General features: G+C 50.9%; 1 protein-coding gene across 1 annotated transcript in view; it reads right to left on the bottom strand.

Annotated features, from left to right (window-relative positions):
• Positions 1 to 20,699, bottom strand: part of Slit1 (slit guidance ligand 1) — a 145,550-nt gene that overhangs the window by 28,085 nt on the left and 96,766 nt on the right. Inside the window, exons 12-23 of the mRNA XM_021151346.2 lie at positions 20,463 to 20,534; positions 19,498 to 19,641; positions 12,615 to 12,778; positions 11,790 to 11,813; positions 11,476 to 11,620; positions 10,582 to 10,656; positions 10,264 to 10,407; positions 7,403 to 7,546; positions 6,963 to 7,129; positions 4,070 to 4,202; positions 3,217 to 3,285; positions 655 to 726 (exon numbers count right to left, since the gene is read on the bottom strand). Coding sequence (XP_021007005.1) covers positions 655 to 726; positions 3,217 to 3,285; positions 4,070 to 4,202; positions 6,963 to 7,129; positions 7,403 to 7,546; positions 10,264 to 10,407; positions 10,582 to 10,656; positions 11,476 to 11,620; positions 11,790 to 11,813; positions 12,615 to 12,778; positions 19,498 to 19,641; positions 20,463 to 20,534 — 1,353 coding nt within the window. The remainder of the gene's footprint in view (positions 1 to 654; positions 727 to 3,216; positions 3,286 to 4,069; positions 4,203 to 6,962; positions 7,130 to 7,402; positions 7,547 to 10,263; positions 10,408 to 10,581; positions 10,657 to 11,475; positions 11,621 to 11,789; positions 11,814 to 12,614; positions 12,779 to 19,497; positions 19,642 to 20,462; positions 20,535 to 20,699) is intronic.

Here is a 20,699-nt window from a genome sequence, read left to right as displayed (position 1 = left end):
TGAAGATGAGGGTGGGCATGAGCTGATCCATAGATGCAAGCGGGAGACCTGGCCTCTGCTCATACTCTGGTCTTACAAGCTGGCTAAGTCGGGCCCTTTCCTTAGTGGCCTTCAGGTAATTCAAGTCTCACCTGGGAAAGTCCTCAGGTCCCAGCACAAGATGTGTAACTCAAGGAGTTAGGTCATTTGGAAGAGACTTTTACGTGTGGCTTGTTTTCCTTACTCTGTCCTTGTGATCAGTTCCTTGGTGACAACTGGGGTTGTAGCCATGTTCATGCCTATGTATGGTTCCCGGAAAGCCTTCACTACACCTTCCTTACCCAGTCTACTACTGAGGGTTGTGTTCAGCTCAGATTGTTGTGAGATCAGACCCTCTGAAAATGCTATGCCTGCGTGCTAAGACACCCCATGATGGCTACTACAATATCCCAAGCCATTGGCCACAGGCATTAGCCCGCATTGCTTATATTTGCCATGTGTGTGTTGGATTTTTGTTTTTACATTTGACAATGGCCAAAAGCTGGGTGTCATGTAGTCTGTAGGCTCTCAGGCCCCTCTCTGGTGGGAAGGGGCATCTGCATGGGATCCCAGTGATGCCAGCACAGCCTGATGCCATATCCCTGTGCCCGCCCGGCCCCGCTGGCAGGCACTCACAGCGTGGTCAGCTGGCTCATGTTGGTGAAGGAAGAATTGCTCAAGGAACTGATCTTGTTGTTGCTCAAGTCCCTGGAAAGAAGCAAGAATATCTTTGTTTGTAAAGAAAGAAGGCTTTGCCCCTGGGTGCTGTCTGGAGCCTCTTCTCTTCCTCCCCACCCCATCCCCTCTGCTCTTGGCCCTTCCCCAGCAGGGAGGGCAAGGCTCCCCTCTCTGGTGAGGATGTGGGAACTGGACTAAGCTCCCTCTGTTCCTTCGCTGCCTCCCACCTTCCCTACGTAGATACAGCTGGCTCCTGACCCTTTCTGCAATAGAAGTGCCCTCCGAGGGCACTGACCAACGTCTACCAACCAGAATCAGCAGCCCTTTTTCTGGTAAGCACCGTCCCCTGTGCCTCAAACACTAGCCACCAAACCTATGAAACAGTGTGAAATCCCATTTTACATAGAAAGATCTGGAGTCTTCAGAGTGGTTAACTCACAAAGGGCCACCCAGCTGGCCAGAGGAGGGCCAGGCCCCACCCATCACTGAATCTCTCCTACAGCGAATGGCCATGCTAGGTACAGAGGCCATTCTTATACACCCTTCCACCTCCCCTGACTGTGTCTGTGTCCTCCTCCCCTGGGACCCATCTTCTAATCCCTGGGGGGCACAAGCCTCAGGACCACATAAAAGCTCCCAGCTTTGCACTCCTCCAGTGCACTCTGGGTATCCCCAGTGATGCCTTTGGCTGCCCTCACTGTCCTGAGCTGCTGGTGCCATCCCTAGGACCCCAGCCTGTACCTTCCCAGGGCACTATTCTACCTGGTACCCTACCTCAGTGGAGCTGGGCCTGGTGCTTCCTCAGCCCAGCAGTCTGAGGCTGAGACTGTTGCTGCCTTCCACCCCTGGTGTTGTGGCCTGGTCCCGGATCACTTTCCCCATCTGCACCATTCCCCTAAGTTCCTGACTGTATCAAGCCAGCATCCACATGTAGTCTCTCCTCTCTTCAGCTTCCAGCCTCTGCTCACCGCACTCTCCTTTCATCTAAGGCCTCATCTTCAGCTGCCTGTGTTAGACCCTACTGCACCCTGCAATTTAGTGGAACCCCTGACCTCTTTCTACACCCTCCTTAGACCATCTAAGGGAGATCCATGACCTCGAGGGGCCCCCCTGATCTGCCCGCTACACCTCCTGCATGCAGCTCTTGGTTCTGAAAAGATATTAACAGTGTGCCTGCTGGGTGTGGTGGCGCACGCCTTTAATCCCAACACTTGGGAGGCAGAGGCAGGCGGATTTCTGAGTTCGAGGCCAGCCTGGTCTACAGAGTGAGTTCCAGGACAGCCAGGGCTATACAGAGAAACCCTGTCTCGAAAAACCCCAAAAAAATAAAAATTAAAAATAAATAAATAAACCCAGTGTGCCTGTCTTCAGCACCCAGGAAGCCTTCTTATTACAGAATCCCAACTCTCTATCCCATTTCTAGAGGCCCCTTCCTTTCTAGTGATGGGGAGGTGGAGTCTTTCATGCTGGTGGGGCAGCCTAACAGAAGCAGCTAGTTTGACATTCCTGCTCTGTCCCTCCCTCCGTCCTTCCTTCTTCATGTAGATCTGGGCTACTGGCAAAGGCCAGACCACAAGAAAGGCTGGCGAGCTTGGAGAGTAAAGTCTCTCTCTTGACACCAGCCACTATTTCATCCCCGCTCCACTGAAGTGTTCAGAGCACACTGGTCATCGAGCAAAGACAGACGAATTGGAGGATCACAGCGCCGTAAGCCAGTGCTGGGCAAAGTGGCCAGGCCTCTCACTGAATGCTGCCAGCCCATGGCAACATGGCTTTCATAGCTAAGCTTGTTCAGGGAAAGAAGCCGCGTGCCGTCTACCCTTGCTCCTTGTCTAAGAACAAACCCGCCAACAACAGGTCTTGGTTGACACTGAGAGCAAACTCATTAAAAACAGCTCTCAGGCTAACATTGACCCACCCCGCTGCACTTGGCCAGAGCTCTGAGCCAAGCCACACTATGACGGAACGTCCTCTGGACTTCTTTGATAGACTCTGGCTAATATGCAGACAAAAAAAAAATTGAAGGAGGTCCTAATGACACTGGGAAGCTAAGAGGAGTTGACCTTATTATCCAAGGGTTTTATTTCCAGGACTCCCGCTAATAACTAATAACAAAACAGGTTTTTCTCTAAGAAAAAATAGTATGTGGACTGGAAGCTGCTTTGTTTTATATTTGGCCTGGGGACAGGGGTTGAACTGAAAAGCTCCACACCATCCTCTATTCATCACTGGATGCTTGCAGGGACCTCTCAGAGCAACAATAATTACCAGTCTACAGGGAGGTTTGGGGAGATGGTGTGGGCAGAGCAGAAAAGATGCAATTCTGAGATTGACCACCAGATGGCAAAACAGCTCTTGGGTATAGGAGTTCCCTGAAGATATGGGGAACAGGCAGGATGTTAACAGCATCTGCCCACAAACGGGAGACTCCTGGGAAGGTGGAGGTACAGTGGTTAGGTGCCAGTGGTCCTCCTAGCCTCTGAGGCAGGCCTGGGACCCTCAGGATCCCTGGATACTCACACGAGCTGCAGGTACTTGAAGGTAGACAGCTGTCCTGGAACGAGTGTGAACTGGTTCCCATCCAAATAGCTGAGGAGAGAACACATGGAAGAGAGAGTGTCTGTCACATGCATTGACACCCGAGGGCACCCAGGAACTCAGACACCGTGAGCTGTGAACATTGTGCAGCGCAATGCAGAGTATTGGTGCAGGGGAGGTGAGGGGCCAGGCCACCTCACACCCAGCTGGTACGAGGGTGAAAAGATAAGGCACTGCTTTCCCTAAGAGGCAGGCCACTAGGCAAAGGTGGCAAGAGTTCTATGTGCCCAGTGCTTCTGGAGTAGACGTCTCACTAGAGGGGTGTATATTTAGGTGACGGAGGTTGTGTCTATAGACATCAACAATGTCTTCCCGACAAACATTGTGAGGTGGGGGAAAGCAATGCTATACTTTATTTTAAAAGCAGAGTCTTGACTATGACTTTGTCATAAGGTAACTATAGAGAAGAGGCCAGGGCAGTGGTTCTCAACCTGTGGGTCGTGACCCCATTTTGGGGGTCAAAACAGGGGTTGTGTATCAGACAGATAGCCTGCATATCAGATATTTACATTACGATTCAGAACAGTAGCAAAATTACAGTTATGAAGTAGCAATGAAATAATTTTATGGTTGTGGGGGGGGGGTCACCACAATACGAGGAACTGTATTAAAGAGTCACAGCATTAGGAAGGTTGAGAACCACTGGACTAGAGAAAGATTGTCGCCTTTCCAGAGCTTTCCTTCCGGTCAGTCACCGCCCACTCATCAGTGTCCCCTCCCACTGTCAGGTCCTACTGACTCACAGGCCAACAGATTGTAAGCCTGGGCTACTTACAGTTCTGTGACATTCTTGGGGATGCCCTTGGGCAGAGCCTGGAGGTGCTTGTTGCTGCAGCGGACCACCGTGTCCAGGCAGGCACACTCCTGGGGGCACTGTGGGCGGGGCAGACAGCCCACCTCCTCCTGGCCTAGGGAGGAAGGAATGGCGCACTGGTCAGTCAGGGACATGGTTTCCTTAGGAAAGTTTCTGGGACCCCTCAGGGCAGCATCTCTTCCCTGACATAGCCTTGGCCACCAGCACAGCCTCTTTTTACTGCACGCCGCTGGCTAGCACCAACGGGAACGAAGACTTCTGGAGCAGTTTCCAGATTAAAACAGATCTGAGGACACCTCTTTCCTGCGTCAGACCCAAGGTGGCCCCAGGCAGGGGAGGACACAGCCACCACTTCTTGAGCACTCGATACTGCCTGGTACTGTGTCAAGCTTCTTCCCTTGCAACACTGTCACCCCTTGGGGATACACTGGCAACATGGACCACTCAGTATAGCACCTGGCCCAGCTCAGGCGTCTAATGGATGATGAGGGCAAATGATTTTCTATTTCACTGAGATCTCTACAGGGTGAGTGACTTGTCCTCGTGCTGATGAAGCATCTTAGGGCTGAGACCCAGGCCTGGCTGGGGCAGACCAATGACCCCTTCATTCATCATTGGCTTCTTCAGTAAGGAGCCCCCTGTGTTTCTACCTTTCTTAGGATGGGGTACAGCAGAGTCAATGGTCAGAGCTGTCGGGAACATGAAGAGACAGCAGGAACCCTCTGTCAACAGTGACTTGGGTATAGGAGCTGACCCTATTTAGTCACCGCATCGTAAGTAAAGATGAATTTACAAGTCCTCAAAACACCCCATGCAGATGTGCTACAATGGACCCCTTTTAAAGATGGTGGAACTAAATCCAGGGTGGTTTACTATGCAACTCTGCAAAGCTCCCTGCCCTTGAAGGCAGCATAGGGACAGGGCTGCAGGCCGACGGCCTCTGGAAGCTCTTCTCCTGACCATTGGTCGCACTGTCTCAGCAGCAAAAGCTCAAAGAACCACTCACACCTTTTCCTTCCTAGGAAGTTGTTCTAAAGAGAGCATCACACTGGATCAGAAGGAGTCATCGATGTCGGGGTTCCTGGTAGCGTCGTGCAAATATCATCACTGGGGAGGATTGTTAAATACCAAGCTACCGGGGCTGGCTCAGTGGTGCCCTCTAGACCAGGAGGGTTTGTGATGAAAGGATTTTTGCTGGGGACCTGGAAAGTCCTGGGTGTGTCCTCACATGCAAACACACAGTAGAGATCTGGGAAACTGTACTGCAGAAACACAGAGGCTGTCCCATGCTGGGAATCTGGGATGCAGAGGTGTGCAGGGGTGATTTTTCTATCTTCTGGATTGTTCTTTCTTGTTCTTAAGGAATAGTGGTATATTGTCTTTGAAAGAAAGGGGGAGCTGGGAGGTGGTGGCACACGCCTTTAATCCCAGCACTCGGGAGGCAGAGGCAGAGGCAGGCGGATTTCCGAGTTCGAGGCCAGCCTGGTCTACAAAGTGAGTTCCAGGCCAGCCAGGGCTATACAGAGAAACCCTGTCTCGAAAAACCAAAAAAAAAAAAAAAAAAAAGAAAGAAAGAAAGAAAAGAAAAGAAAAGAAAAGAAAAGAAAGGGAGACTAGCACATGTGTGCGTGTGCGTGTGCGTGTGCGTGTGCATGTGCATGTATTGTGTACGGGGGGTGATGCATGCTTTTGGAGTGGGGGGGGCACTCATATAGAAGCCAGAGAATGACCTTAGGTGTCATTTCTGGAATTTTCCAAGGTTAGGCTTGCCAGGCTGAGAGCCCCAGGGTCCTCCCATCTCTGCCTCCTGGTGCTGGTATTGTAAGCACACACCACCATGGCTTGTTTTTCTAAAACATGGATTCTGGGGATGAAAGTCAGGGCTTCGTGTTTGCAAGGCAAGTACTTTACCAACGGATCCACATTCCAGCCCCAAAGAGACTGCTGTAAGTAAAGCAGGGTTCTCAAAAGCCAGTCAGTGGCGAGAGACCAAGATGCAGTATTTCAATTCTTACAAATAGGAATTAACAACAACAGATATTAAACCATAAAATGTGTGTGTGTGAACAGTATGATGAAGATAAAAATCACACAGTGGTTTCTGTCCACCTATCCACCCACCCATCCATCCATCCATCCTTCCTTCCTTCCTTCCATTCATCCATCCATCTATCTATCTATCCATCCATCCATCCATCCATCCATCCTCCTTCCTTTTTTTTTTTTTTTTTCCTACTGTTGAGCCCTGGCTGGCCTTGAACTCTCAAATCTCCTGTCTTAGCCTACATGGTCCCATGTCTGGCTTGAGATTTTTTTTTTTTTAATTTTAAAAGTAGGACATAAAAATGTTCTTAGAAAAATACATAGATTTTCTTTGGGAAAACGCCTTAGCTGTCTTTCTTGGTGTGAGAGTTGGGACTGTCTGGTCTCCCTCCTCTCCACATGGCCTGGCTAGGTGATTTCAGAGCAGCGGTGTGCTCTGGAACAGCAGGAGGAGCACACACATGCAGACTAGAGACACACAAACACAGCATCCAGCAGCAGAGGAATTTGAGAGCTAACATCAGCCTAAGGCTCCCGTGACAGCAGACATGCTGGGACACTACAGAGCCAGGACAACTGAGGGACACACTTGCTATGCTACCCCAGGAAAAGTCTGCTTCCAACAGGAACCTCGGGGTGTGTGTGACCCTTACAAGAACTGAAGGAGAGGCTACAGCCTGCTAAAAGGGAGAATGCACACAGCAACAAGCGAGAGTGTCTCCTATTCCCTCCCCAGGGCTCCCTAGGGTGCTGCCTACCCAGCCCCTCAGGCAAGCCCCATCCTGTCCCTGCTGCATGGCCCACAAGTTACCTTCCTCACACCTGAAGTCAGGGAAGGCCACGTCCTGCAGAGGAATCTGCCGCAGGAAGTCTGGGTTCTGACAGCGAGGGTTCCCCGTCACAATCTTCCTCTTCCGAAGCCAGTCACCCAGCCATGACAGATGGCAGTTGCAGTTGAATGGGTTGGCCAAGAGGTTTCTGGAAGGGACGGGGTGTGTGGTCATGAAGGCACTTTCTATTCTCAGTGAGCCTGGCAGAGTCCTCTTCTGACCACACAGCCCCAGACAGCTAATAATCTCCTAAGTGACCAACTTCTAGGACCAGAGAAAGAACCCACGGCGGAAAGAACCAGAAGGACCCATGATTCCCCTGAAGGTGTTCTTCAAAAGATCCCTCCCACTGCTGGGGTAGTAGGCAGGGTTCCCCCAGCCTGAGTCACCAGCCCACCTGTCCTCCGAGGCTGAGACTTACAGTGTGGACAGGGCCTGGAGAGTGTCAAAGGCTCCAGGGGAGATGGTGGTGATGTGGTTGTCGTAGAGAGACAGGAGCCGCACGTTGCGCAGCCCGGTGAAGCTGTCGTTGTGGATGCAGCTGATACGGTTGTTCCTCAGCATCCTGGGGAGGAGGGGTGTCGAGAGAAGAGGCAGAACCCCTCAATGACCCACTGAAGCCTCCCTCAAGAGTTTAACTTTAAAACAGCTATGAGAGGGTGTCCCCAGCCGCAGGCCACTTTCTCTGAACCCCGTGGTCAAGGGACAGCAGAATCTGGTGCTGCTCAGATGTCTTTCTTTCTCATCTCTATTGGGAGCAATGCCTTGGCCACATTGCTCACCCTCCAAGACCCCTTCAATTCCCGCCCCCAGCCAAAAAAAGAAAGCAGAAACCAAGCCAGCACTGGGTAGGCGATTCCAAGGGGCATTTAAATGGACTGCGACCATGCATGAAGCATGTCAGACTGATTCGCCAGTAATCAAGGACACCCAAATAACACCCAGTTCCTGCCTGTCAAATCAGAGAAGAGATTAAAACATAATCATCGCAATGCCAGCCTAGGTCACAGCATGAAGATGGGCACACACGGTTGGCAAGACAACAAGGGAGGCCTCTGGGGAAGGGTGTGCCGAGCCGCCCCAGACTGTCCACACGGGGCAGTCCCCTTCTGTTTCCATTGGCTGGTCCCCTTTCAGGACTCCACTGCCTGACTACTCAGGGACGTGTGCAGAACTTGGAATGATGGCCATAAATGCAGCATTTCTCAAAACAGAATTTAAAACAGCTTAAGCATCTAGATTACACACAAAATAGTTATGTTTTGAAGACATTCTATGATGTACGATTCCTTCCACGTTGAAGGAAAAAGCAGGTTATTAAACAAAATATCTGGGAGCTGCACATGGTGGCTTAAGCCTGTAATCACAGACCTTGGGAGACTGAGGCAGGACAGCCACAAAGTCAAGATTAACTGTGTTACGTAGAGAACACATGAAGAAGAAAAGGAAAAGGAGAGGAGATGTTATGTATTTTCTTATATTTATTTTTATTTATTATTTATATCTATATATGTGTGTTTAATATATGTGTGTGTATATATGTATACATATGTGTTTAATATATGTGTGTTTATATACCACACACACACACAAAATAAATAGTGCCTAAAAATTCCAGTGTGGTGCAGTGACTTTAACAAATAATACTATATTATATACTTAAAATTTTGCTGAGAAGTTGTATTCTATCTTCGATAATCTTTTTTAAAAATTGTGTGTATATGTTTTTGCCAGCATTTGCACCACATTGTGCAGCTGTCCACAGAAGCCAGAAGAGGGTGTTGGATCTCCCAGAATTGGAGTTGCAGGTGGTTGTGAGCCATCATGTGGATGCTGGGAATCAAACCCTGGTCCTCTGTAAGAGCAATAAGTACGTTTAACCACCGAGGTAGCTCTCTTGTCCTCCGATTAGATGTGTCTTGTCTTGTTTTGTTTGTTTTGTGATGCTTTTGGGACTAGGTTTCTCTGTGTAGCCCTGATTGTTCTGAAATTCACTCTGTAGACCAGGCTGGCCTTGAACTCATAGGGATCCACCTGCCTCTGCCTCTAGAGTGCTGGAACTAAAGGTATGTGCCACCACCACCACCCAGATGATTAGATTTTCTATTGATGATGATGATGATAGAAAGGATAGTAAGAAATTGGGAGGGGGGAATAAGTTATGTATATGGCATAGACTGTGGCGATGGTTATATAGGCGATGGTTATAGTGACCTATGTGTATATGCATATGTGTATTATATGTTTGTAAGTATAAAGCTATATGTAGATAAAGCATGGAAGGACCACTATCAACACCAACCATGACACTGGGTAGCTCTGGGATTCTAGATGCTTCGCAGTCTCTCCTGGGGTTGTGCTGTCTCTGTCCCCACACTGACCCTTCCCATGTCCCTCTTCTCCTCGATGACCTTCATCAGAAAATCACACCTGACTGGTTATATCTCCCACAGGACCCAAGGAGGACTGGGCAGGTGTGGTGGGGAGGGACTAGCTAAACAGGTGCAGACTGGAAATATGGTCATGCTCTGCTCACAGGGAAAGACTGAGCTGACGAACAGCACCTGACTGGATCCCGGTCCACATAACTCCTCGGGCGTCCCACACAGTTAGTTACACATGACAACTTCAGATGACAAGACTCTACTATGCTACGTGTCTGGGACTTAAACCCCTGGCAGGTGGCTCCGAGGGCTGCGGTTTCTGAGTGACAGCTATTGTCCATCTGCAGCCATCTAAACTAAAATGAGTCGAGATGAAGTGTGCTCCACAGCCACAGGTAGCTCTGGGCTGGATACAGGGAACATCTGTGGAGACGAACAGGATGTAACCCCCTGTCCTGGACACTGGAGAGCCAGCGCTGCCTGAGCGGAGGGCATGTGGTGGTCATAGAAGGGAGACAACTGTAAGCTTCCAATGGGTTCCCAAGGCCTGGAGTGCTTTGGCTGGCTCCAAGCCACAGAGTTCAGAATTTCTAGAGACAGCTCTGCTCTGACATTTACACAAACAGGATCCCCTCACAGCCAGCCACCCCCTTGTGGTTATTCTGGTCACTCCTAAGCGTATGCCATCTGTATCTCAGCAGCTTTGATCACGGGGCACTGATGGTGGTCCAACCTCTTCCCCTCCCACCCCCCATCCCCCTGCCCAGGCCAGGGGCCAGTCCACATCCCAAGAACATGAAGATTGGTCCTCAGGGTTCCCACCCTCCTGCCAGTGAAGACTGGGGCGGGGGAGCCCATGCTGTGGCTTGTCTGTGTGCCCCTAACCCCGCTCACTCACAGAGTCCGCAAGCCATCTAGACCCCGGAACATGCCACTTCTGATGGACTCCAGCTGGTTAGCAGTCAGGTGCAGCTCGCTGACAGAGGCGGCACCCTCAAACGTCCCATCTTCGATCTCAGACACCTTGTTATTGCTCAGGTTTCTGGGGGAGGAGGGTGGGGAGGACTGTGAATCCTCTGCACTCACTCAGAGGTCTGTTCTCCCTCATGCACAGGAGCCCCACCCCGGCTCCCAGTGGGTGCTCTGCACACTACCCTCTCCCTTCCATCCCGTGCCAGCGTCTTGCCGGGCACCCTCCCACTAGTGTGAAACTCACATTTTCTTCAGATGTGAGAGCTTCTTAAACAACCCAGTGGCCTCTAGGATAGAAATCTCATTGTTGTTCAGTCGTCTGTGAATGGCAAGGAACAGAACAAACACACACATATGTGGTCAACCTAAGCACGCTCTTCACACAGAGATGATGGGGTGCAAGTCGAAGGGCAACTGAGCCCATTTCAAAGCAAAGTTGGACACTGGGTAAAAAAGGGGGTGGTGGGTGGGGGTAAATGAGATTTTTTTTTTTAAATTAAAAACATAATGAAGGGACTGCAAGCTGTCTTAGTAAAGATGCCTGCCACCTGCTTGAGTTCCATCCTCTACATGATGGAAGGAGAGAAATGACTCACAAAAGCTGGCCTCTGATCACACAAGCACCATGGCATGAAAACACACACACATACACACAGGCACACACACACACACACACACACACACGCACATGCACACACACACATGCACGCACTAAGTAATGAATATTCGTAAAAAAAAAGTAGTGGAAATTTGCATACATAGAAGAGAACTGTGTGTGGAATTTTGCATACACAGACACGGCACACAAATTCAAACTTTTAGATAAAGAGAAACAGTAGCTAAGGAAGGATTTAAACCACAGTTTGAGATTCTGGCTTCCTGTCTCCTTAATGAACTACCCTTAGGAAAAGCCAGTCATGGTTCAGGCTGGTGACTAGCCTCGGACACCTAAAGACTTCTCAGGGAAGCAGGGGCAGGGGCTATGGATGAAGGCTGTATCTTGCCAAAACTATGAGCTGGCATGCTTCAGCCAGTGCCTCCCATGATGCCCCACACAGAGCTGGATGGGAAGGGAGCCAGGTAGGTTAGTGGGTACAAGGCGCAGGGGTGGGAGTGGGGTGGGCAGCACAGGGCTCACAGCTCAGTCGTGGACTGGGGGATTCGCTCAGGGATCTTAGAGAGTTTCAGGCTGGAGCACTCCACCACACTGGCCTCACAACGGCACTTGTGGGGGCAGGCCACGTCGCTGGTACACTCGCTGTTCAGGTGGTAGTCCTCCGTCCCTGGAGTGAGAGTGTGGCAGAGTTGAGGGCCTGAGTAAGCTCCAAGCAGCCAAAGGCTCCCAGCTCTCCCTTCCCCTGTCCCCACCTCCCACTCCCGCCACCGCCTTCCCTCTACTGTGGCCATACTTACCGTTAACCCCAGCTGGCCTCAGTCCCCCACTGTCCTTACCTGGAATGAAGTACTGCTCTTTGGCTGGGGAAAAAAAAGAGCAGATGTACCAGGTTATAGGAGCGGCTGGGGCAGGCCCGTGCCCCCATGGAAGGCACCCCACGAATGCAGCTGGGACACTGCATGAGAGGGCCTCTTCCCTGCCCCCTCGTCTTTATGTGTAGAAGGTCTTACCTCAGAACACTCATGTCCCCAGGCCAACTAAAGCTCTCACTTGCCAGCACACACAGGCACTGTGCTGACCTTATGGGTAGGGTTACCGTGGGGGTGGCACTAGGCTCCTGAACCAAACACCCAGGTACAGAAGCTGACCCAAACTGCCCACGGCCAGATGCCAAGTGGGTTGCATGTGCTGAGGCTACTTCTCCATCTTGGTTCTAGAAGGATCTCCTACTCACCGAGAGGCGTCCTAAGCCTGGAGCAGAGGGATGGGAAACTCCCTCCACAGCCTCACGGAGCCGACCACCCCAAGACCGCAGTAAAGTAAGATGCAAGAGAGAGGAGCCATCCCATCTAAGATGAATGCAGGGCCCACACCACCCCTAGCAAGTCTCAAAGTGCCCGAGGACATCTCTGCTAAGAACACCAGGACAGGGCTGGAGAGATGGCTCAGTGGTTAAGAACACTGAGTGCTCTTCCAGAGGTCTTAAGTTCAATTCCCAGCAACCACATGGTGGCTCACAATCATCTGTAATGAGATCTAACACCCTCTTCTGGTGTTCCTGAAGACAGCTGCGGTGTACTCACATATATAAAATGATTAAAAGGACACCAGAACATATTCCTGGTCACCGGGCCCGCTGGAGACATGCAGGTGACCCTTACCTGAGCACCGAAACTTTTTGCTTTTGATCTGCCCGATACGCTTGTTGGCGAGGCGCCGGGGGCTGGCACATCGGGCCCCAGTTGTCTCGATGGGGTTGGTACGTAAGAAGTCTGCCAGCCACTTGAGGTTACAGTCACAGATGAAAGGATTCTGGGCCAGATGCCTGTCCAAAGGTACAAATGGGCTGTCAGAGACCAGGGGGTGCTAAGCTCTACCTGCACAAGGCTTTGAAACCATCTGGGGCTAAGTCAGTGCGTGTGGCCTCAAGAAAGACAGAGCTAGCCGTGGGTGTTATTAGTGTGCACCCCTCTGTCTTTGTCTAGCCCTTCACAGAGGAAGGGCTCCTTAGTGGAGAACCGCACCTTTCTGGAGAGCCAGCCTACTCCTCTCCAAGCCCCCCCCCCCGACCCCTCTGCCAATTTCCTCTTCCATCCTTTGACTTAAAAGTCTCATGAGCATGTGTGAGGAGAGAAGGGGCGGAGAGTCTGACAGACCAGCCTGCTCCTTCCTGATGAAGAAGCTAATGGGACAGGACACCAAGCTAGACATGGCCTCTGGGCCTCCTCATGGCTGTGGTCTGAGTTTCTTTCCCTCCTACCGCCTCAGGCAGCCCATCCCCACAGCTGCCTTGCTGAAAAGCAGTGGGACCAGGGTAGGGAGGCTGGACCTGTCTGCATCCCAGGCCCACCTGGAGTCACCATTCCTAGTCCAAGCCACATCTGTGCCACCTCTCCATGACAGGTTTCTGTGGTGGCTGCTACCCTTCATATCACCCCAGTAAATCAGCTACCCATTCTTCTTTAAAAAAAAAAAGATTTATTTTATTTTTAATTATATGTACGTGTACATCTGTGGGCATGTGCACATGTGTGCAGCTGCCCGAGGAGGTCAGAGGTGGTGGTGGGTCCCCCGGGGAGGGGTGATGAAAACGGAATTCCTCTATGAGTCATCTCTCCATCAAACCGAGACCCACCACTTCTGAAACATGCCATCGGCCGGCCTACAAGACCTATATCGCATGTCCTGACAAGAGGGGTGTCAGAATGAAGATAGCTAGGGAACAGTATCCCCTGTCCCAGTCCCAGATGTTACCCTGAATTTGTACACACAATATGGAACTAGATGTGGAGAGTCCTGGGGTCAGGGCAGGGCTACTTCCCTAGCTGAGAACCATCATTCAAGCTATAACGCTTATTAGGCCCAGCACAGCCCCCTGCTAGGAACTACAGGGCTTTCAAAGCCTAAGTGTGACCCTGGCCCAGGGACTGTGCCCAGCTCAGTCTAGACTTTGGACACCCTTTCTCCTGCATCCCCTCCTCTGCCCAGACTTTCAGCTTGGGGATGCTGAACAGGGTCTGCACTGACCCAGCTTTCTCTCTCCTTCCTGTCTGAGTCTTCTCAGCTTCCCTCTCTTCTTATCTCCGGGTCTCTCCCCTGCCTCTGCATCCCACTCAATGGGCAAGAGGATGTGCTGTTGACTTGCCAGGCAGACTGAACTGTTTGAAACACGGCAGGATTTGAGGGCTGTTACGGGGACATTCCCAGCTTCACTTACCCTAGTCTGTGCCCTAGTGCCCTGCCTGTGCTGAACTGATGACCTGGGAAGAGAGTGCTTTCCAATCAATGTGATAGGCTAGGAGCGCAGCCGAATGTGAGGTGTTTGAGAATGAGTTGTTCAGGTATAAAACAACCTAGGAAGCTTGAACTGCCCATAGGTCAAGTGGTTTCAGTGCAAACTTGAAAGTTCTGGCATGACTTGGATTTGTGTGTGTGTGTGTGTGTGTGTGTGTGTGTGCTCTGCTGGAGAATGAATCTGGGCTTGGTGGAAGGTTGGGTAAGAACTCTACCACTGAGCAACATGCCATCCTCAAATCAGATGTTTTTAACAATTTCAAGGAGGGATGCAGCTGGAGAGGACAGAAGGACATTCTCCAGTATTAAAGACACACCTGGTCATATGTGCCCCTGTGGCTACACACTATGACTGCAGCAGGCAATCTGACAATGGAAAGAGACAGATTTGGGTCTCCTCACATGTAAGGAATGACAGGGAGAAGTCCCTGGTGACAGACACACTAATGGACAATATTCATCATTAAGGAAATGTTGGCTATGGAGCCACATTGAGCCCCCACAGCGTGGTTACAATCAGACAATTTCAAAAGACACACAGTGCAGTGTTGATGAAGTTGGGATGACTCTGGATATGGTATTGGACATGACGTGGCACCACGGTGGAGTATGCTGTGCTGCAGACCCCTGGCAGCATCTTGACAATGGTGAACCCATTCTGTGACCCAGTGACTCTGGGAGAGAGGGACACACTGATCTACAATGAGCTGTAAGCCAGCACAGACAGCCTGTTGCATGACTCTGCTTTATAAAATAGCCAGAAAAAGGCAGTCCCCAGATGGGGACACAGCCTAGAGGCTGCCTGGGGCTGAACTGGAAACGGGAACAAAAAATCAGGGAGCCTGACGGAAACTTTCCAACATTGAATTGTGACCAGCGTGGTGGATTTACTGAGTCACTGTGTTGCTCTCTTAGAGTAGGTAAACTTTATGCGCGTGACTTGCACCTCAAAGCTACATTGGTTTGTTAGTTTGAATTGTGAGTCAACACCTTTATTTATTGCCCACGCTGAGTTTTAACTCTTGGTCTCCAGTGATCAGCCTCGGGAACGGCTGGGACAATGGCCATTCAGTGTTTTGCTTGGCTTTGTGTGGGTGGGTCAGCAAAACTGCAGCAAACTGCAGCTCTGCAGCTCATAGGCCTTGGTGCTGTGGGTGAATCAAGCAACTCGCAGGATGGCGAGCTGGCCTCTGCACTCAGCCGAGGCGCTGGGCCGCTCCAGAGCTATAGGAAGAGGAGCTGAGCAGTCGCTTGGGTTTGCACGTCTTTTGCTCCGGTTCCAAATTATAACTCCGTTGTTAATATGAGCAGGTATTTATGGAAGTCTAGCTTTGCTTTACAGCTGTAGAGAAGTCTGTTCTACAGAGGTACAGTTGAGGAAATCGGCCATTTTTAAATGATGGGACCTGATACTGTTCAACTTTGTGGGGGATCTCAGGGCATCTTCCACCTCAATTTCCTCTGAATGGAAACCCAGCCAATAGGCCCTGCTTCCACAGGGCTACTGTTGTTATGATAATGCACTCAAAGAACCTGCATCCCTCCTTCCCACCCCCACCCAAGGCTTCCTTGTACCAGTTCAAGCCCTTGCACCCTTCCTGCTTCTGCCAAGACCCTGCCAGCTACTGAAAACGACCATCTTCCCCATCTCTCACCATAACCTCTACTTCCACATGCTCGCTGAGGCTCCCACGGGCCACTTACTCCTCTCACTGCCTGCGAGTAAATTAATTAGCAGGAGTCAGGCTGCAGGTGCACGTGTGGGCTTAATGAGTTTGTCCTTGTGGCTGACATCGGCGGCTGTGCAGAGTCCCCAGGGAGTGGGTGTCATCCGTTTAACTCAACCTGTTCAGCCTCACACAGATGTTGTCACCTGCTGAGCAACACCATCAGGGACCGCTCTGACTACTGAGGCCAAGGGAGGATCGACGGGGCCTGATTCATCAACGAACACTGTCTATAGTTAGTAGCCCTTTTAAGCAAAAGCAACCAAAGGAAGGAAGGGTTGGATTTTGATTTTGTCTTTGTTTTTGTTTTTCATGGGCTTAAGAAGGACAAAGTCCACACTGGTGGGATGTACTGCAGTGGAAGAGAAAGAGAAAATCGGGGTCGTCGGAAGTCGGGAAGCAAACAGAGAAGAACGTCACCCACATTCAGGGAGGGGCTTCCCACCTCAGTTTAACCTTTCTGGAAACATAGATATAGCCTGCCATGTGTTTCCGTGGTGATTATAAATCCAGTCAGGTGACAATGAATTTTTAACCACCACGGAGGTCAATGGTTGTTTCATGAAGACGAAGAAGAGGAGGAGGAAGAAGGGGAGAAGGAGGAAGAGGAAGAGGAAGGCAACCAGACAGACATCTCATGCTTTAGAACACCTCTTACCAAGAAACAATCTATTGTCAGTCATTCAAACCCAAAAATCAACCAAGCTCCTAGACCCAATACTCATTCTAGAAAGACAGACAGAGGCCAGGGGGATTTGTGACATGGTGACACACTTCCAATGTGACAGAGCAAAGGCTGGAGTGTCACCTATGAATGAATGACAGGGGATGAGGGCAACGGAGGACCCCGTCCCCATGGGAAATGTTCCCAGACTGTGCTGAAGTCTTGGTCTCCACTGTTTGGGGAGGGGTGAAAACTTCAAGAGGCCATGCCAGCTGGGTGAGAGTCGCTGGCCATAGTCTCCCGGGGTTATCCGTTTATTTTAGAACTGATTTATTTGGAGGGACACATGTGCCATGGTGTGTCTGTGGAAGTAGAAGGACAACCAGCAGGAGCCCGTCCTCTTTCCACCATGTGGGTCACAGGGATTGAACTTAAGATACCAGTTTTGGTGGCAAGTACTTTTGCCTGCTGAACCATTTCACTAGCTTTCTAGGGCGATCTCTCTCTCTCTCTCTCTCTCTCTCTCTCTCTCTCTCTCTCTCTCTCTCCCTCTCTCCTCATCTTCCTCCTCCTCTTCTTCCTCCCTCTTTCTCCAGCCTGATGTGAAGAAGTCCCTCTGCCAGGTGCTCCCATCTCCATGAAGTTTTGCCCAAGAACCCAGGAACCATGGACTGAACCGTCTGAAACAGTGAGCCCAGAATAAGAAAGTCTCCTTCCTCAGTTGCTTACACGGAGCGTTGCCTGCCACATCATCAAGGAGGAAAGAAACTGACTCATGTCTACAGATGAAGGATGACGTTAGGAACACATCAATCCTGTTGCATAGGCAACGTCAAATCTTGACTCCAACAGAGAATGAAAATTTGTGTAACACACACGAGACAAGCAGAAGTTCAAACGCTGACTTCAATGTTTGATGCTATCTAAGAACTGGTTATTAAGTTTTTAGACATGCTAACAGTCTTGCAGGTTTTGCTCATTTTGTGTTACTGAGAGTAGAGCTCGGGCCCCATGCATGCAAGCCAAGCACTCCGACCCTGAACTATATCCCCAGTCCTTGTGGCTGCAGAGGCCAGAGATAGAGGACAGACAATGGCTGGCATTCGCTTCCAACCAACCAGTTTGGGTGGTGTGAAAAGGGTGGGTGGAGAAAAGCCAGACCCGGGCTGGAGTTAAAGCTAGTAATGAGCCACTTGGGACTTTACCGCTTCTGCTATGATTCGAAGTCTCCACGGCAAGGGAGCACAGCTCTCCATAGCCAGGAGCACAGCTCTCCACAGTGAGGGAGCACAGCATTCCATAACAAGGGAGTACAGCATTACACAGCAGAGGAATACAGCTCTCCACAGCTAGGGAGCACAGCTTTCCACAGCGAGGGAGTAAGGTCTCTATAAAGAGAGAGTACAACCCCCACATCAAGGGAGCACTGCATCCCACATCAAGGGAGCACTGCATCCCACATCAAGGGAGCACTGCATCCCACATCAAGGGAGCACTGCATCCCACATCAAGGGAGCACTGCATCCCACATCAAGGGAGCACTGCATCCCACATCAAGGGAGCACTGCATCCCTCAGCAAGGGAGCACTGCATCCCACATCAAGGGAGCACCGCATCCCTCAGCAAGGGAGCACTGCATCCCACATCAAGGGAGCACTGCATCCCACATCAAGGGAGCACTGCATCCCACATCAAGGGAGCACTGCATCCCTCAGCAAGGGAGCACTGCATCCCACATCAAGGGAGCACTGCATCCCACATCAAGGGAGCACTGCATCCCTCAGCAAGGGAGCACTGCATCCCACATCAAGGGAGCACTGCATCCCTCAGCAAGGGAGCACTGCATCCCACATCAAGGGAGCACTGCATCCCTCAGCAAGGGAGCACTGCATCCCACATCAAGGGAGCACTGCATCCCACATCAAGGGAGCACTGCATCCCTCAGCAAGGGAGCACTGCATCCCACATCAAGGGAGCACTGCATCCCACATCAAGGGAGCACTGCATCCCACATCAAGGGAGCACTGCATCCCACATCAAGGGAGCACTGCATCCCACATCAAGGGAGCACTGCATCCCACATCAAGGGAGCACTGCATCCCACATCAAGGGAGCACTGCATCCCACATCAAGGGAGCACTGCATCCCACATCAAGGGAGCACTGCATCCCACATCAAGGGAGCACTGCATCCCACATCAAGGGAGCACTGCATCCCACATCAAGGGAGCACTGCATCCCTCAGCAAGGGAGCACTGCATCCCACATCAAGGGAGCACTGCATCCCACATCAAAGGAGCACAGTTCTCCACAGTGACGGAGACTAGATTCAGTGCTTCCTGGTTTCTCTGTTTCCCATCAGACTCAGCATTACCACTCTCCAGATGCACTATTACTTAATGAACTTCTAAGAAAAGAACGTGTTGCTGATTAAATGATATGCCATCCCTGAGAACATAGAGCTGTTAATGTGGAAACACGGCTTTGAATCCAGAGACGCCGTTAACGTTGCCGTTAGTAAACTCAAGCTGGCGTTTAGCCAACATCTCTGTGCGCGCTTATGTTGTAAACACCTGTTAATCTTATAACAACTGTATGAAGATGCCCTTATTTTATGGAGAGTTAAGAGGAAGGCTCAGGGGAGCGAATTAACTTGTCCTAGGGTCACCCAGCCAATGAGAGTCTTCACTGATCCGTGACCCAGGATCATTCAAGAGTCTGTAGACATCTTTCCTTAGTGGGAGGACACCTCACTGTACACAGCAGTCGAGGAGAGGCTGCTACTTGGACCCCAATGTTGTACCCACACTAGGCCCACCTGTTGGGTGGGGAGAGAGAAATAGGAAGAGGAGAAGCTCACAGTGTCTGGATGGCCCGTAGGGAGGTGAAGGTGCCCTTGGCGAGACTCTGGATCTTGTTGTCATACAGGGAGAGCAGAGAGAGGTTCTGCAGGTCCTGGAAGGCATCAGGCCGGATGCAGTTGATCTTGTTGGCATTTAGAAGCCTGTAGGCAGAGCCAGGCTGGGAGGTGAGAGAGGGGCAAGGCCTGACCCTTCACACGCCCTGCACCATCCTGGTCCTGGACACTGGGGCCCTTAGGGTACGCCACAGTGCCTTCTCCATCTTTGTCCACATGGTGAGTCTCCAAGTTGACTGCAGGATAGCATCGGGATAGAGAGGTTCCTCTTGTCCAGGATCCCATAGGGCCCCCATGCACACACAGGGGTGTTTCAATATAGTATTGTCTAGGTTTAGATTCCTGGCCTAAATTCTCTTGACTCCAGGAGGCAGAGCTGACCTGAGGACCCCTCTAAAAGACAGCCCTGTCCCCAAAGAACACAGGTCACACCCCATGAACCTCTGGGTCCTGATGTCCAGCAAAGAGCTCTAAGCCTGCCTCCATCTCCACATGTGGCTGCACAGCCTTCCTGGGGCAGACTGTCTTCATGTTCCTGTCTCAGGTGAGTCTTGTACCCCAAGTGTGTTGTGAACTGAAGTTCCCAGAAAAAGTCACACCCCATGTTAAAGATTCTACAAGGCTGCTGGCCTGACCAGGACTTCATGATTGAGGAGAGTTAGAATATGGACAATCTAGACACAAATTCTCTTGGATTGTTCCCACCTTAGTAGCTGATCTGACACCCTGAGTACTATAAGGTCACAATTTTGGGCTATATTAACAGACCCTTAGCTTCTACCAACCCCCAAGTTAAAAATATCAACAGAAAACATCTGAAACCTGTGGTAGAGAACAGAGTGGGGTGGGAGTGTCTCTGGGAAGCCAGAGGGATGTGGGCCTAAGGATACCCTAAAATCGTTCCTTACAGCAGCTGGAGTGTGTACAGGCCTCCAAATACACCTCGGGGCAGGTCTGTAATCTTGTTGCCATAGAGGACCCTGGAGAAAAGACAGCAGAAGGGGAGGTCAGAGGAGGCAGCTTTGCCAAACCCCAGCAGGGCTCTGCAGACCCACAGGCAGCCTCTCCACCAATATGGTTACTACAGCATCTTGCCAGCAGGTGGCAGTAATGAGTCTTCAAGCAGCCCATCTCCAGGATGCAGG

The sequence above is a fragment of the Mus caroli genome, unplaced genomic scaffold (genome assembly GCF_978045245.1).
Source record: "Mus caroli unplaced genomic scaffold, Mus_caroli_1 scaffold_20, whole genome shotgun sequence".
NCBI lineage: Eukaryota > Metazoa > Chordata > Mammalia > Rodentia > Muridae > Mus > Mus caroli.
Note: the sequence above shows the minus strand (reverse complement) of the source record. Positions and strands in the feature narration are given on the sequence as shown.